The 14,646-nt window shown below is 43.2% G+C and overlaps 2 protein-coding genes across 3 annotated transcripts in view; both read left to right on the top strand.

Moving 5' to 3' along the window:
• Positions 1-2,497: 2,497 nt before the first annotated feature.
• On the top strand, positions 2,498-10,147 carry THAP1 (THAP domain containing 1). Its single transcript, XM_083719915.1, has 3 exons — positions 2,498-3,302; positions 7,369-7,564; positions 9,601-10,147. Exons 1-3 carry the CDS (start codon positions 3,232-3,234, stop codon positions 10,000-10,002), a joined length of 669 nt encoding a protein of 222 aa, XP_083576041.1. The 5' UTR covers positions 2,498-3,231; the 3' UTR covers positions 10,003-10,147.
• Positions 10,148-11,023: 876 nt separating this feature from the next.
• The window catches only part of CHRNB3 (cholinergic receptor nicotinic beta 3 subunit), a 69,395-nt gene continuing 65,772 nt past the window's right edge, over positions 11,024-14,646 (top strand). Inside the window, exon 1 of one of the 2 annotated variants that reach the window (XM_083719348.1) lies at positions 11,024-11,102. The gene's annotated coding sequence lies outside the window, so the exon portion shown is untranslated. Of the gene's footprint in view, positions 11,137-14,646 lie in introns of both variants that reach the window. The other variant, XM_083719347.1, reaches the window with a different exon arrangement.

Below are 14,646 nucleotides of genomic sequence, written 5' to 3'. Positions count from 1 at the left end.
AAAAACCTAATGCACAGAGGCATGTGGATTTAATTCCAGATCTTTAAACAAAAATGCAGGGGAAAGTACGGGAATTTTTAAGATGCTAGAGTTGGTGGCCACAGCAGGTTGGTGGAGGAATAGCAAACAGACTTGTACAACCAACAACAACCAACAGCCTAAAGCCACCCCTCAACTTGATGATATTCAGGGAACACTCAGGCTGTTTCCTGTTGCCATAGGTGAAAATAAATTTTGTTCTTTTCTTTCTCTGATTGCAATCCCTGTTCTCTACACTGCATAGAGGTAACTCATTTCTTCAAGTATAAGGAGTGATGGAAAAAAGAATATTGCATTCAGGAAAACAGGAGCTTAGGAGCTGCTGCCTATCATGCCAGACCAGTCAGCCAGGGACCTATCAATGAGACAAGTTAAAATATGTCAAAAGCTAGGCAGAACAGAAAACATCTAAACCTTCACCTAAAAATATTCGGAGCCAATCTAGCCTTTCTTGGCTAATCAGGATGGGCCCAATAAAGACACACATCCCAGCCAACTTCATCACTCTTGCCAGCAAAATCAGGACAGGGTTTCCAAATATGAATGCAATTGATGGATAGTTTATACAGAAGGAGGTGGCCCTTCAAATATCCTAGTCCAGGACCATTCAGGACTTCAGAGGTAATAGCCAGTACCTTGAATTTAAACAAGGCTTTTTTGAAATGGTCAAAAAAGCACCAAATATTAATGTGGCATCAGCTGTAATTTCCCAATATTTCCCAAGGACAGCAATATGGCACACTGCAACAATTTACCTTTGGTGTGACTAAGGCAGGTGTGGGAGTGGGCAGGTCTGCTTTCTCTGTTGAGTATGTTTAGCCTGATAAAGAGGAGACCAAGAGGAGACCAAGAGGATAGCCGCCTTCAAATATCTAAAAGGCTGTCGCATGGAGCAAACTTGTTTTCTTCTGGTCCAGAGGCTAGGACCTGAACAAATAGCTTTAAGTTACAAGACAGGAGATGCTGCTATCAGGAATAACTTTCTGACAGTAAGAGCTGTTTGACAGTGAAACAGACTCCCACAAGTCCATCTGTGTTCTGCCCTCAACACCATAGTTCAGTCAGTAGAGCAGAGACTCTTAATCTCAGGGTTGTGTGTTCAAACTCCACATTGGATGAAAGATTCCTGCATTGCAATAGGTTGGACTAGTAAATTGTAAACTGTATGGTCTTGCTTAGAGGACGCACGATCCAATATTACTCCTGAAGCCCAGCTGGTTGCTATGGTAGGGAGTGGTTTGCTTAACACTGGCTGGTGACCCAACTTACTCCCCTCAACTGTTCCTTATAAGGCTTGGTTTCCAGACCCTTGATCATCTTTGTCACCCTCCTTAGCAGACATTCCAGCTTGTCAATATCCTTCTTAAACTGTGGTGCCCTGAACTGGACACAGCATTCCAGGTACAGTCTAACCAAAGCAAAATAGAGTGGGACTATTACTTCCCATGATTGGGACACTATACTTCGGTTGATGCAAGCCTAGAAGAGCATTTGCTTTTTTTGCTGCTGTATCACAATGTTAACTCATGTTAAGCTTGTGGTCTACTGTGACCTCTAGACCCTTTTCACATGTACTACCGGCAATCAAGGTGTTCCCCATCATATTTGTGCAGCTGGTTCTTCCTGCCTAAATGTAGAACCTTACACACTCCTCTCTCAAAATGGGCAAGTTCCCCTAATGTTTTCTCACCCTAGAGCAGAAACCACTTCGCTGTCACAACATATCCATACAATATACAGTGGTGCCTCGCAAGACGAAATTAATTTGTTCTGCGAGTTGCTTCGTCTTGTGATTTTTTCATCTTGCGGAGCGCGGATTCCCCGGGTATTAACGGCTTTAAGAAAAAGGAAGCAAACCCGCAAGACGTTTTCGTCTTGCGAAGCAAGCTCATAGGGAAATTCGTCTTACGAAGCACCTCGAAAAACGGAAAACCCTTTCGTCTAGCGAGTTTTTCGTCTTGCGAGGCATTCGTCTTGCGGGGCACCACTGTACTTGTTAGCTCCACGTTAACAAGAGCCTAGAGAAAAATAAATACACATCTACTAACCCAGGATATAACACCCACTCCCCTCCTGTCTCCCCATGGGTGTTGGGGGGCGGGGGCGGAAAGGACCCACAAGAACAGGCTCACATACTGGAGCGTGGAACAATTCTTCTCCTACTAGCATCTCCATCAACAGATAATGAACATTCCATACAACTCCATACTTTTTACCTAATGGCCTAGATTTAAAAAAATGAAAGTCCAAAAAGCAAAATTCAAAAAAGGGCACATCACCCTTTCCATCGAGGTTGGTGGTACTTATGTGCAGGAATTGTATGAGACCAAAGCTGTGCTACTACAGGGGTTCCCTGAGGAAGGGCCAAGGGTGAAACAGATATTTGCGATTCCAAATGCAAACAGACACCTGCAGCTCAATTTTTTAAGCTACTGTTGACTTTAATCATTTGTTTTTAAATACCTGTTTCTGGCTTCTTTTTTTTTACTGAGAATTCTAATGTTTTACATCTTTGTAAGACAACCACTGCACAGTTCACAATTAAGCAATATAAACTGTGTATATAAGTGAAATATATGTCTTGTTGAGTTAAAAAAATTCCTTAGTACTGTACTTGGTTACTTAAGAGTAAGCACACTTTAGTTCAATGGGGCTACTCTTAAGTAAGTCGGAGCAAGCGCGCAGCCCTAAAAGGAAGAACAAATCATGCAGAAATTCTTCCATCTGTCTCTCGCTTCAGTTTCAGAACGATTTAAAATAGGCATCCGCGAGATGCCACCCTGTGCGCAAGCTCAGCTTTCAAACCAGCCCTTTTGAAGAGGGCAACAAGCCGCTGTTCGGACGCACGTACAGTTACGAGCGCGGGAGCCAAGGTAGGCACGTCAAAATCTGAACGGCAGCTCCTATTGGACGCGGCGAGCAGAGACGTGCCGCACCCAAACCATCGCGGGGCGTGACCAATAGCAAAGCAGGGTGGCGGCGCTCTCGCGAGAGTTGTTCTGAAGCTGGCAGCGCCATGTTGAAGTAGGGAGAGGCCACAGCCAGCTTATGTCGTTCTTCGGGTTTTTTAAATTTTAAAAAAGGGACGCGGAGGCCTCGGGGAGGTATTTGGATCTTCCCGGCCTTTTAAGTGCGTTTTCGAGCTCCCGGAAAAAAAAATTACGGCGGTCGAAGGAGGGCGGCAGCGAGAGGATGGTGCAGTCTTGCTCTGCCTACCGTTGCCGGAATCGATACGACAAAGAGAAGCCCATCTCCTTCCACAAGTGAGTAGGGGCGGTGGCAGGAAAGCTTGGAAGGAGGGCGCGAGGGGACAGAGAGAGAAAGAGAGCGGGAGCGCGCCCGCGCGCGTGCCCACCCGGCCGCCTGAGCGGGCGGGAAAGGGAGATGCCGTTTGCTTCACGAGGCGGAGCCACAGCGCGTGCGCGCTCCGAAGCGGCGAGGGGGAGGGGGGGGAACTGTTAAAATGTACGCTGCGTTGGCCTTTATACTGTAGAGACGCGGAGACAGAGAAGGCGGGGCTAATCGAGCTCCGGTTGTTAATTACAAACAAAACATAAAAAAAAAAACAAAAACCCCGTGATGGGGGGCGGGCCGGGATTCGAAGATGTGCTTTGTGGGCTGCGCGGTTGGGATGCGCGTGAGGCAGATTAACCGTCACTGACAGGCTACCTCAAGTTGTCATCTCCCTCGAGGCTAATTTCTGGTGTTTTCCCCCTCCTTTTTTTTTATACAAGCCGTAACTAAGCACATAAAAAGCGCCGTTTTTTGTCCGTTTGCAGCAGCAGCATTAAAAAGAGTTTTCGTGGCTTCACAGGTGTATTTGTTGCTTCAGCTGTTGTGACCCCCTCACGAGTTATAATCTTCTGACGTTTACAACAATAAACACTGTCTTTAAAGCGTCCCAATGTTTTGTTTTGTTTTTAGCCCAGGGGACGTGCTCTTCTCTTTCCGTTCTGCACCACCCCATGTATCTCGTAACTACTTGCTGTACTATCACTCCCTGCTTTTTCCATAAATATTCCATAAATATCTTTGTATCCCTGCTCTTACCCTCCCACTTTTCTGTTTTTCTCCTCCCCCTTTCCCCAAATCTATGTATCTCTATCTGTCAACTGACCTCTTTTTTTTCTTGCCCAACAAGACAGGTTTTTGTCTGTTTTTTAATCCACTACACTGAATTTTGCGGTAATAAATAACACCATTTTGATGAGTTTAGGTAGACTGATGTTTCCCAAACATGGGTCTCCAGCTGTTTTTGGAGCTACAATTCCCATCATCCCTGACCGCTGGTCCTGCTAGCTAGGGATGATGGGAGTTGTAGTCCAAAAACAGCTGGGGACCCAAGTTTGGGAAAGGCTGGGGTAGACCCAAGGTCAGGAATGGGGGATTGGTGGACCTCCAGATGCTGCGGAACTTGTGTTCGCCCCAGGCAACGTGGTCAATGGTTAGTGTTTATAGCGGTTGTTGTCCTGCAACATCTGGAAGGGCAGAGGTTCCCCATGCCTAGATTTTCCACAAAGAGGTAGGAAAGAAGCACAAAAACATTTGGCCTTTCACATCTGAAGACCAAAATCAGAAATAGGTCCACAGTTGTTTCACAGGCCAACCAATTGTTCACATCTGCTGACTAGCAAATCATTGCAGGCATTATTTGCTGAGGGGTGAAGTAATACAAGTGGTCCTTGAGGAAATCCAGAAGTCCTATTCCTAACTCTCTTAATGTTAGCCGAATCATCACTGCCTTGTAGCAGCGGGCTGAAAAACTGCTAAGGGGGCTCTTGCTATAGGTAAAGGGTAATTCAAGTGCTTCCCCTCCTTGGCACGATCAAGAAGTTGCACTCTTAACAGGATTTCCAGTTAAAATCCAGTTTGTAGACCCCAAAATGAACTTTTTTTTTGTTTTTGCAGTGCTTTGATATAACTGTGCCTCATTAAACAAACAAGCAAACATTTAAAGCTAAGTGAGGATGTTTTTGTTTTGCCTGGCAGGCTTTCTGAGCTCTGAAATTCCTTGAGACAAGCAGAAATTCAGTGATGAGAAAGTTTTTGACTGTTGAAACTACACGTGTTGCTTTGCTTTTTTATAAGGTGCACAAATTCATTTACAGGCTCCCTTTTGCTGCACTGCTTTGAAAGTTATCACAACTTAAGCTGCATTTGATTTAATGAGGACTTTGTAAGCAACTAACTCACTCTGGATCCAATCCCATGTTTTCTAATAAATGAGAAAGTGAGTTGAATATGGCTAAAGGGACAAGGGCTGTCTTTAAAGGCTGTATGCCTGGTAGAAATTCAGCAGGTATAATATTCCCAACGTAGATATATCTGAGGTGCAGCATATGGAATATCTGTCTATTATGTAGCCTTTTAAAGGCACAGAAGGTTTTTTTCCAACTCATGTCCACCACCACTATTGAAGCATAATCTGTAGTAATTCCTCTTGTATCAAGTGAACAACTCATGCTTTGATTTACGAGTATTTTATCTGTACAGGTGTTAGCTGTATTTCTCATTCTAAACATCTGTTATAACCATCTTCCTTCAATCCATTTACTAAAACTAATATCAAGCGTATCTTATGATTGCAGAACCAGGGAAATCTTCATAGCATTCCATGGCTTTGTAGATCTCAGCGCCCAACGTTCAAGATCTCAGTTTGACAACATTTACTGTTAGGATACGGACAGCCCACAGCCTGTTCTCTGGCAAATTTTACAGGCTTGAAGAAACAGCACCAGTTTCACTCACAATGGTCATATTGCCCTGCCCCTGAGCCAAGTTGAAACATAATCCTGTAAACTTTCAGTGGTACTCTGTGTTCCCAATAAAGCACATTTGCTTTAGTTTTAACAGGTCAAACATGCACTTTAGTTTGACAGACCTCGTCTCATTTTTTGGCCAAAAACACAGTTCTGTTTCAGCTGTTCCTTCTTACTGTCCAGTGAAAACCTATATTTTCAAAGGAGAAGTAAAAAAGAAAGTAAAATCTTTCAAGTCTGTCAGGTGGTTAGAATTACATGGACTGAAAAGAGGTAGATCTCCTGAGTTTTGTTTTAATTCTTTGTACTTCTTATTTATAAACCAAATAAGTAAAACACATATGCTGAATATGTTCTCTTATTGTCATCTTTTCTGCACTCACTGATAACCCACCTACCTTTTTCTTTTTAAAAATGCCAGAGTTTTATTCTGTGAGGATATTTAATTTTGTGAAAAGTCTGTTAATGTTTTGTTTGCCACCTTAGGCTCCTTTGGGAGGAAGGGCGGAATAAAAGTCTAATTAATAATAATACAACAATCAGAGAGCAACATTCAAGGTCACTACAATAAAATGAAATCTCCAGCCCTGCCTACTTTATTTGAATTTTACATTCATTCCTGTGTACTGCCACCATTGTTCTACAATTCTGATTGTAACCAGAAGCAAGTCCTGTGTGGAACTCCTGTTATTTATATCTTTTAAAATCACTTTGAAAACAGCTTCTGGGACAGTTTATTACTGTTGCCTTGTAGACAAAGTGGGGAAATATCCTTGCTAGTTTATATAGGATGGACCGACGGAATGTGTGCAAATAATAACTATTAATTGCCTACCCTTGTTTCAATGTTGCTCTAAGATTGCAGCCCTAAATGCCTTACTTTATGGAAGTCCCATTGCTTTATCAACTTACTTTAATTAAACTGCAGTCCCACCATGGTCAAAGACCAGCTTAGGAGCCTTAGGAAGTGGTCAGGATGAATCCTGCACTGCTAGAGCCTCCAGTTACATCTGTGGAGAGCTCATCTATTGGTAGTGGGGAATGGGATGTGTTGAGGGTTGCTGTGGATCTACAGGAGTTAAAAATGTCTTTGGACTCCTGAGAACAAAAAGCATTTAATTTAAATTGAAAAGCCAGAAGGAGAACAGAATTGGGAGAAAAATCAGATTTGAAATAATTAGCTTTTAAAATAAGTACAGTACTTCTGACTTTTGAATACAGTGGTACCTCGGGTTAAGTACTTAATTCGTTCTGGAGGTCTGTACTTAACCTGAAACTGTTCTTAACCTGAAGCACCACTTTAGCTAATGGGGCCTCCCGCTGCCGCTGTGCCACTGGAGCACGATTTCTGTTCTCATCCTGAAGCAAAGTTCTTAACATGAAGCACTGTTTCTGGGTTAGCAGAGTCTGTAACCTGAAGCGTATGTAACCCGAGGTACCACCGTATTAGGTACTAGTTGGTGGGTTCCCCAGTATTTCTCTACACACAGGAGTACACTTCCCTGGCATTCTTTGAATAATCTCTCTGCTCCATCTACCAAATTCTGCTCAAATTATGTTTTGTTTGTAGGTTTCCCCTCACAAGGCCTGATCTCTGTAAGAAATGGGAAGCTGCGGTTAGAAGAAAAAATTTCAAACCAACAAAGTATAGCAGCATTTGTTCTGAACATTTTACTCCAGATTGCTTCAAAAGAGAATGCAACAACAAGCTACTAAAAGACAACGCTGTGCCAACAATATTTTGCCATACAGAACCAAATGTGAAGGTAAGTGAGGTTTGTGGATCTTTTATAAAACTTCTATTCTTCACAGATACATTTGTTTATACATAAGCGGTGGTTCTTTTTCTAAGCAACAGATATTGTGTGGAGAGGAGAGCAGTTATTAGCATTGGCACCAAATAGGAGAAGGCTGAATTGCTCAGTTCTTGCTTCTTGATATAGTACCTGGAATTGGCTCTCTACTCCTCTACTTGCTCCCATTAATTGAACACTTTTTTTTTAGTTGTTGGGGCCTTCAGTGTAAAAATGTGAAAGTGGCTTTTTCATTAGGTTGCAACTTTTAAAGTGTTGTTAGCACTTTTAAGCACTTGGTCCTACACCCAATAAACTTGATGGCTTCTATAAGAGCTCGGAGAGAGTGAATGAGCTGTGAGCAGTGCTTCTCTTTTAAGGTGGTATGCTATTTGCTTTCTTCACCACTGCAAGGGCACTAAACATTTGACAGTATGTGTGGCTGCAAAGTACTCTGTTTTGCCTTATGATTCCTGGAGAGGATCGCTGCTGCAAGCTACTCACTGTAAGGCCTGTAGCTTTGCCTGCCAAAGGTTCCAGGTTCAGCCAGGAAATGTCCCTGGTCTGAAACGTTGGAGACCTGCAGCCAGACAATGTAGATAGTACATAGACTAATGACCTAAAGCAGTTTTTGTATTGCATTTGTAAGCCTCAAACCTTCTTCCCACCTTCTCAGTAGGGGGAGTGGGGAGATGAACTGCTGGGGGTGGGAGGGGCAAGATGGTTTTCCAACTTCAAACTCAATTCTTAGTTGTAGGGCAGGGCGATGTATCGATACAGCGTCTGAAATCAGTTTGAAGTCCACATTGTGGTAACAGCTTAATAGTACTCAGCATGGCGATATACCGCAAATCACGATGTGTGTTATGTGAAAAATAATGATAACTTCTCTCATGATTCCTGCTGCCCCTGTTGCTCTGTACCAGGGGTCAGCAAACATTTTCAGCAGGGGGTCGGTTCACTGTCCCTCAGACCTTGTAGGGGGCCGGACTATATTTTGAAAAAAGAAAGAAAGAACGAATTCCTATGCCCCACAAATAACCCAGAGATGCATTTTAAAGAAAAGCACACTTTCTACTCATGTAAAAACATGCTGATTCCTGGATCGTCCGTGGGCCGGATTTAGAAGGTGATTGGGCCAGATCCGGCCCCTGGGCCTTAGTTTGCCTACCCATGCTCTGTACTATAAAATAACAGTTGTAACAATATGCTAAAGGCAAGTAACAATTTATCAGTTTTAGACTCCTAAGTAGTGGCAGATGCCAGGATATTACCACATTCGCCTCTACATTCTTCCATCCTTATTTCAGACATCATATGTCAGTATATTGCTATGTTTAGCTGGTGAAATATCACGATGTTGAAAATCAGACGTCGCTCAGCCCTACTTAGAAATTTAAAAGGTGGCATTCCTACGCCCACAGGAATATCCTCTATTCATGGATAGATTATTGCTTTTACACTGGAAAGCTGCTGCATAGCAGCATTCTCATCATCAGCACCGTTTTCTGGTGCCCCTGGGAATTTTCTAATGGGGTTTATCACTCTTTCCCATACACCCTGAGAAGTACCCAGGTTTCTACATGGTGCAGCAGGACAGGGGAGCTGGAGTGTAAGTGTTCAAGTCATTGTGCTGTGGATTAATCTATCCTCAGTGGTTACATTTCAGATGTGTCTTGGTAGTGAGAAGAGAATGGTGTCTTATGGAAGTATAAGGCTTTTGTATCACTCCAAGGAGGGAAAATGGACGACTGAGATGCTCAGAGATATACCCAATTGTCTTTAAATAGTGTAAAAATGTATAATACCAAAACACGATGGATAAAGTTATCAATCTACTATTAAAACTGGCTATTTAAATAGATACTTAACCCTGGAAATTGTGAGATTACAGTTTTCTTCAAACAAGCTATATCGATTAGCAAATTGTAGTTGATGCCTAAAAAAAATTTACAGATGCCTTTAACAAAACAAACTTAAATGGTATGTTCTTGTCTTGTTGTTTTTAGTCTGAAGGCACTCAAGAAACACTTGAAGTACCATCTCCCCCTTCTCCTTCACCACCTCCACCACCACCACCTCAAACTGATCCAAGACTAGTAGACCCCAGCATTGGATTGTTAATGCCCCCGCTTCACACTCCCAATAATATTGCTGTTTTTTGTGATCACAACTATACTGTAGAGGATACAGTACACCAGAGGAAAAGAATTCAGCAGCTGGAAGAGCAGGTGGATAAGCTGAGGAAGAAGCTTAAGACTGCACAGCAGCGATGTAGACGTCAGGAGAAACAGATTGAAAAACTGAGAGAGCTTGTTCAGTTTCAGAAGGAAAAAGACGTCATCCCTGGCAAAGGTGGCTATGTGATTCTGCCTAATGACTATTTTGAAATTGTGGAAGTACCTGCCTAGAAGGCTTATGTCTATATTTATGGGGCACTGCCAAATTGAGCCTCATCAGACTAACTCAGAAGTTCATTTTAAAATGCAATGCTTTCTAGTTCTGTGTAGAAGATACTTCAGCCCTTGAGCATATTAAAAAATTGCTATATAAAAATTCTTCGTCACTGACTTTCTGGCATTTTTATTTATCAATTGCTCAATAATGATAGTTGTAGTAATTGCAGGTGATAATTTCGTGCGAGGGTTCAGTTTCTGGCCCCTGCACGCATTGGCAGAGCATGCATAAGTGTGTTACACCTTGCCCCCATTACACTCTGTTCTGCCCTCTTCTGGGTCCATAACATTCTTCACTTATAGCATAGTCCTATGCATTTCTATTCATAAGTAAGTCTCACTGTGTTCAGTGGGGCTTACTCCCAGGTAAGTGTGCATAGGATTGCCGCCTTACAGAACACTCCTAAGTATGGTTACTTGGACATAGATCCATTCAATTGACTGGGGCTTGCTGTTATTGGGTGTTGTGTAGCCGACACAGAAATTTAGTCAAGCAGTTAAGCTCGCCACAAGAAACCACTGTGTAGTAGAGATAGCTTTTACTTGGCAAATTCACACTATATACACACACTAGTAGCAGACAATAAATAAGTCTTTACTCTCTGAGCCCAGAGAGGGTTCTTTGCTTTCAAAGTCCTTGCTGTGCCAAAGTCCACAAGGCAAGTACTAAGTCCAGTTGCTTTCAAAGTCCTGCAACTGTTAGAATTCTCTTGAGTCCAGAAGTCTTGTAAGTTATCCAGCTTCTCTCCCGACAAGCTCTTCTCAAGGCCTATCACATTTCCACAGTTCCATAGATTTCTCCAATGGCCTTCACAAGTCTCCACTAATCCCCAAGTGAGTGCTGTAACCTGAATCCTTTACATACCCAGCACTACATGCTAAACTTACCTGGTAACACAGATAAAATAGTCACAATATGCCTGCAGATGCACATTTCTGCTGACTCAAGTAAATTAAACCTTTTCACTTTCCTTAGCACTTACTCCCAGGGAAATGGAGTTAGGATTGAGCTGCAGTCCTGGCACAGTCAAGACCCTTGTGATTGGTGTTTAAAGGTATGATGGAACAAAGAAGAAAAGGCAGTGTCAGGTATGTAGGGGGCAAGCCATGAAGGTCAAAACCAGCTCCAGTGCCAGTAACACCTGTATTCAAATCCCTTATTTTAAGAGTGCTGCTTTAATGTGCTTTCTACAGCTTTCCCACATCAACAGATGCACTGCTGCATCTGAAGCCATTTAAGTTGACCGTGTTAAGGGTAGCTCTGTGTAATGCCTAACAATCCAGCCTTGAGATTATGGAAGCATAAATGACCCATTATACCCTCAGCAGATATACAGGCTCACAGTATTTTCACTAGAGCATATCTGGTCCAATCTTGGACTGCAGCTGCAAATCTGGGAGGCTGAACGCTATGTGCAGTGGGTGTCCCTATCAAGTCACGAGACCTGCCAGCCATCACCCTCCCAAACCGGTTTAGGTTCATCTTCAGCCAGCTCAACTTCATTTGATACTCAGAGTGGAGTAGATACTAGCTAAGTTACCAGCACTGCAGGAACTGGGTTAGTTGGAAAAGGGGTGTATCCGGCTGACATCAGCACACTGAGTGACACCAAGCTGGCACAAAATCTTTCCTAGCAGATTCATAAACAGATTGAAAAAGGGAGGTAAGAGTGGATACCTGAGACTCTGCAGGACATTATTGGATGTAGGGAAAAAGCAGATTGAAAGTTACCATTCTTCAGAAGCAAAAAGAAAAAATAAATTATTCCCTCGCCCTTCCAGACAGCTTGCAAAGGAAGCAAGAAAGAGACGTCTGTAGCAATAGTGTAGCTCCTTTGTCCCAAAAGCTTGCAGTTGTGGGGAAAGGAAGATCAAATCCCAGCCAAATGACTGAAGAGGATTCTTGCGATCTGGATTCTTCAAGTGAAGAAGATGATACCTTTTCTCATATTGACAGATCTGAACACTATGTTCCCCACAGGAAAGCAAACGTTTCTACAGGGGATAGTATAGATTGTCTGGGTGATAGATATGCACCATGGCCTTTTCCCCAGTATGTTTGTTATTGTAAAGATGACCGGAGGGCCAGGTCTCCTCGAAATATGAACCGCCACCCCCAGCGGCCCTGTTTCATTCATAAACCAAGGGAAATATGCTGTGCTAGGACTGCCAGCGATGTGAATATGGATGAGGTCCTATCCTTGCTGCCAGGGCGCCAGCGGAAGACACGCCAGCAGCTTCAACGGGAAAAGGAAGCCGCCATCACTCTCCAGTCTGCCTGGAGGGGTTGTCAAGTCAGAAGAGATATTGGCAAAATGAATAAGGCCGCCACCCAAATTCAGGCAGCTTTCCGAGGATACATGACCCGGAAGGAATTGCCTCTGGGACTCTGCGGTTATGGCAGGACCAATCAACGAAAGTTGCAGAAGAAAACGAGAGCTGAAGACGAGAGCAAACCTTTCCCTGCACTCCTAGATTGCCTTCAGCAGTTCGGTTTGGTGTCTGGAACAAAGCCTACCTGCCAGAGCATTTCCCTCCCAAATGACAAGCCAAGGAACTATTCAAGAAACTTCATAGAAGACTATCCTCTTTTGAATCCGAACGTCACCTTTTTTGAAATTGAGTCCACCCTCAGACCCAACAGAGAAGTGTTCACGTACACCTCTTTCAATGTCTTCGCCACAGGAATTGAGGACCAGAGATACGAGGATGCTGCTGCCACAATCCAATCAGCTTGGAGAGGGTACCAAATCCGACAGAAAGGAAGACCTATGACAGGAGAAGAAAAAAGACCCAGAAACCCTATCTGCTCTAACTTTGCCATGAAGAAAACCCCTTGCAAACACTCATTGCCGGGGCCGGCTCTCAAGGGGCCCAAAATCCGTCAGATCTTTGTTGCAAAGGCAGACCTCCATGACAGATGTAAAGGCACCCTCTCGCTAAGAGATGCACCGCAGATTCGAAATATTAATATATATGCAGTGATAAAGGCCATGCCAGATCCTTCCCGGAAGCCGAACATATCCATACGGGTGCTGAGCCCAAATGCTGTGGTCCAGGGATATGAGAGAGATATGAGCAGCGGGGTGCAGGCTCTCTACACTGTCCAAAATAATAGTGCTTCAATGCCCTCTCAGATCCTCATTCATGTCAACACGCAGAAAAGAAAGGATGTTCTTTTAAAAACTGAAAAGAAGAAGCAAAAGCCCTGAGAGGCCCCTCCAAGGTGAAAGTGCTTAGTAAAGGCTTCTCTGAGAAATTGAACATAGATTCAGTTTTGATTGTAGATGACGCATGTAGTCATGCACTGTCTGTCTATACAGGCAAAGGGCCTTCTTGGTAGTGGCTCCCGCCCTGTGGAACGCCCTCCCATCAGATGTCAAGGAAATAAACAATTATCTGACTTTTAGAAGACATCTGAAGGCAGCCCTATTTAGGGAAATTTTTTAATGTTTGATGTTTTATTGTGCTTTTAATATTCTGTTGGGAGCCGCCCAGAGCGGCTGGGGAAACCCAGCCAGATGGGTGGAGTATAAATAAATTATTATTATTATTATTATAAATTATTATTATACATAGAATGCAGGGGCTTTGGGGACTTGCAGAACTTCTTCACTGGGGAAAAAGGTGGAACTCAACTTTCAGCCCTTAAAAAAAAAAAAAAAGAAAATAAAGAAAATTGGATATGAAGAACTAGCAAACTAGCCCATTTTCACCACTAAGGTCCTTTCCATAAATTACATGGTGATGATCCTGAATTTGCCATCGCATGTACACTAGATAGGGAATTGCAGCCAATCCTGCCTTTGGTGAGTGTCTCCAATACAAGCAAAATAGACGTGTTAGGGTAAAATGTGCATTAAATTGCATATATTTGTGAAAATAGCATACAAAATGCACATTCCAAGGGAAAATTAGTCTGCAAAAATGCGTATGTTAGGTAAAATTGCTTGCAAACATGTGTACATTAGAGAACCGTGCACTACAATGCTTCTGAATTTTCACGAGGACTTTAAAAAAAATAAAATAAAAAGTAAGCTGATGTGGAAATGTGGAGAAAATTCAGTCTTGCCTGTTGGATCAGCTTCTTTACATGGAATGGTGAAGGTGCACCGCCTAGTCTTTTGGCTCAGGCAGCAAAACACATTGGACCAACCCTGACAACATGCCAAATAAGACTTTCTGGTAAGATAGGAACCATTAGGAATCAGTGCTGCGTTTGTTCTGTGCTCTTGACATCACCAAAGGATGCTGCTGCACTTTTTTCTAAGCTCCACTAGATGTCCCCATCTTCTTTTCTAGCAGTGACTATGCTAAAGCTTTGCTGTTGTTGCAGAATTCTCTCACCACTCTCCTCTCACCAAAAAGGAAACTTTGTGCCGTAATAAATTTGTTAAGTTTTAAAGTAAAAGTGGACTTTGGCTTGAGCAGAAGAGGTTACACTATACAAGGTAAAGGTAAAGGTAAAGGTAAAGGTAAAGGGGCCCCTGACCATTAGGTCCAGTCGTGACCGACTCTGGGGTTGCGGCGCTCATCTCGCTTTATTGGCCGAGGGAGCCGGCATACAGCTTCCGGGTCATGTGGCCAGCATGACTAAGC

Source organism: Podarcis gaigeae, assembly GCF_964106915.1.
Source record: "Podarcis gaigeae genome assembly, chromosome: 17".
Classification (NCBI taxonomy): domain Eukaryota; kingdom Metazoa; phylum Chordata; class Lepidosauria; order Squamata; family Lacertidae; genus Podarcis; species Podarcis gaigeae.
This window is presented reverse-complemented; position numbering and strand designations above follow the sequence as displayed.